Source organism: Morus notabilis, unplaced genomic scaffold (genome assembly GCF_000414095.1).
Source record: "Morus notabilis unplaced genomic scaffold, ASM41409v2 Scaffold3212, whole genome shotgun sequence".
Taxonomy (NCBI): Eukaryota; Viridiplantae; Streptophyta; class Magnoliopsida; order Rosales; family Moraceae; genus Morus; species Morus notabilis.
This window is the reverse complement of record NW_010361226.1, coordinates 120,943-123,427: the sequence shown is the minus strand read 5'-3', so window position 1 is coordinate 123,427 and position 2,485 is coordinate 120,943. Positions and strand designations below refer to the sequence as shown.

The following is a 2,485-nucleotide window of genomic DNA, read 5'->3' as shown; positions in this document are numbered from 1 at the left end:
AGAGGAAACAAATAAAGAAAACAACACAATAATCATTCCACTAGGCTTCGAATCCATGAAAGATGCCGATGAGCGGGCATTTTCACAAACATCCTCCTAAGGGAAATGTCAAGAGCCAACTGGTGCGCTGCCTTATTATACGCATTGTCCTCTAAATACGGCTCATACCCATTCAACAAATCCATACAGGCTTCAATAGTTGTAGTTGGATCCTCTTTCTGAGCCTCAACTAATGCAATAGTACGGGCTTGCCTATCAGCTAAAAATTGCTGAAACAAATCAACCTTTTGAACAGATGTCTCACTGCGTAGGGTAGCACTCTTTGCCAAAACCTCTATGGCCGTGTCAACTGCACTGATGTTCTTGCCCTTCTTCTTGGATCGAGTAGTAGGACCCTGAGACCGTCTGTTTCTATTGTCTTCTGCACTCCGGACTTCATCCGAGTCTCCTGTACCCTCCTCCACCTCTTCCGGTATTGTGGCCGCCCTTTTCGCCGCATTCAAAACATTGACGGCGGTATGTGCATTCATTGACCCCTGTCCAGTAGCAATAGTCCCAAAAAAAATCTGGGAAAGTTGTACAAAGTGCTGTAAACCCCCTTTCTTGAATTTCTTAGCCTCAGGATGTTTCTGACATTATAAAGAAAACAAGAGTAAATACTCATGTGCAATCCAAACACCAATTCAACTCTTTCATATAACATAAGATGTTAAGAACATCAAAACTTACCGCCACATATGAATCCCATACTTCTTTTTCAGCTGTGACAGTGTTAGTCTCAGAATCCCAACCAAATCCTGTTGTTTCAATTAATGCCTTAAACTCCCTCGTGCTACGTCTAAGCCTATTCCACTTTGCTTTAAGCTGGTCTGCTGTGAAATGCTTACCAAACTTAATTGCTATTTCATTAGCAATTTTCATCCACGTTTTTCTGTCCAGAGTGGATGTTTGAATCCCAGTCTTTGACTCTTCGTATATCAGTTCTACATAAAAATCCTCAATTGTGGCCGGCCATTTCGTATTATCGTCCTTATCACACATCTAAAACAACACTTTCATCATTAAAATAAATATCAATTTGTAAAGTATATACACACACAGACCATTAGGGGTGATGGGGGCTGATTTTCAGCCCACATTAGGGCTGATAATCAGCCCTCATTGGGGGCCTCCCTGGCTAGCCCCAAAGGGAGGCCCCCAAGGGTTGATTCAGCCCCAATGGGGGCTGACAATCAGCCCCCATGGGGGCTGATGGGGGCTGATTTTCAGCCCCCATTGGGGGCCTCCCAGGCCAGCCCCAAAGGGAGGCCCCCAGGGGTTGATTCAGCCCCAATGGGGGCTGATTATCAGCCCCCATGGGGGCTGATTGTCAGCCCTGATAGGGGCTGAAAATCAGCCCCCATCCGCCCCAATGGGGGCTGATTATCAGCCCCCATGGGGGCTGATTGTCAGCCCTGATAGGGGCTGAAAATCAGCCCCCATCCGCCCCAATGGGGGCTGATTATCAGCCCCCATGGGGGCTGATTGTCAGCCCTGATAGGGGCTGAAAATCAGCCCCCATCCGCCCCAATGGGGGCTGATTATCAGCCCCCATGGGGGCTGATTGTCAGCCCTGATAGGGGCTGAAAATCAGCCCCCATCCGCCCCAATGGGGGCTGATTATCAGCCCCCATGGGGGCTGATTGTCAGCCCTGATAGGGGCTGAAAATCAGCCCCCATCCGCCCCAATGGGGGCTGATTATCAGCCCCCATGGGGGCTGATTGTCAGCCCTGATAGGGGCTGAAAATCAGCCCCCATCCGCCCCAATGGGGGCTGATTATCAGCCCCCATGGGGGCTGATTGTCAGCCCTGATAGGGGCTGAAAATCAGCCCCCATCCGCCCCAATGGGGGCTGATTATCAGCCCCCATGGGGGCTGATTGTCAGCCCTGATAGGGGCTGAAAATCAGCCCCCATCCGCCCCAATGGGGGCTGATTATCAGCCCCCATGGGGGCTGATTGTCAGCCCTGATAGGGGCTGAAAATCAGCCCCCATCCGCCCCAATGGGGGCTGATTATCAGCCCCCATGGGGGCTGATTGTCAGCCCTGATAGGGGCTGAAAATCAGCCCCCATCCGCCCCAATGGGGGCTGATTATCAGCCCCCATTGGGGCGGATGGGGGCTGATTTTCAGCCCCTATCAGGGCTGACAATCAGCCCCCATGGGGGCTGATGGGGGCTGATAATCAGCCCCCATTGGGGAGGATGGGGGCTGAAAATTAGCCCCCATCAGGGCTGATAATCAGCCCCCATTGGGGTTGATGGGGGCTGATTTTCAGCCGCCATTGGGGGCCTCCCAGGCCAGCCTCAAAGGGAGGCCTCCAGGGGTTGATTCAGCCCCAATGGGGGCTGATTATCAGCCCCCATTGGGGCGGATGGGGGCTGATTTTCAGCCCCCATCAGGGCTGACAATCAGCCCCCATGGGGGCTGATGGGGGCTGATTTT

At 52.2% G+C, this 2,485-nt stretch overlaps 1 protein-coding gene across 1 annotated transcript; it reads right to left on the bottom strand.

Moving 5' to 3' along the window:
* Positions 1 to 32: 32 nt before the first annotated feature.
* Positions 33 to 1,041, bottom strand: LOC21411639 (uncharacterized protein At2g29880). Its single transcript, XM_024166072.1, has 2 exons — positions 730 to 1,041; positions 33 to 629 (listed from the first exon to the last, which is right to left on the bottom strand). Exons 1-2 carry the CDS (start codon positions 1,039 to 1,041, stop codon positions 33 to 35), a joined length of 909 nt encoding a protein of 302 aa, XP_024021840.1.
* Positions 1,042 to 2,485: the final 1,444 nt, after the last annotated feature.

What these genes read in the sequence shown, in the direction of transcription:
- LOC21411639 (XM_024166072.1), bottom strand. Translation starts at nt 1,041, where the DNA reads ATGTGTGATAAGGACGATAATACGAAATGGCCGGCCACAATTGAGGAT. An exon ending in TATGGGATTCATATGTGGCG is followed by an intron (nt 630 to 729) that starts GTAAGTTTTGAT and finishes TTATAATGTCAG; the next exon opens with AAACATCCTGAGGCTAAGAA.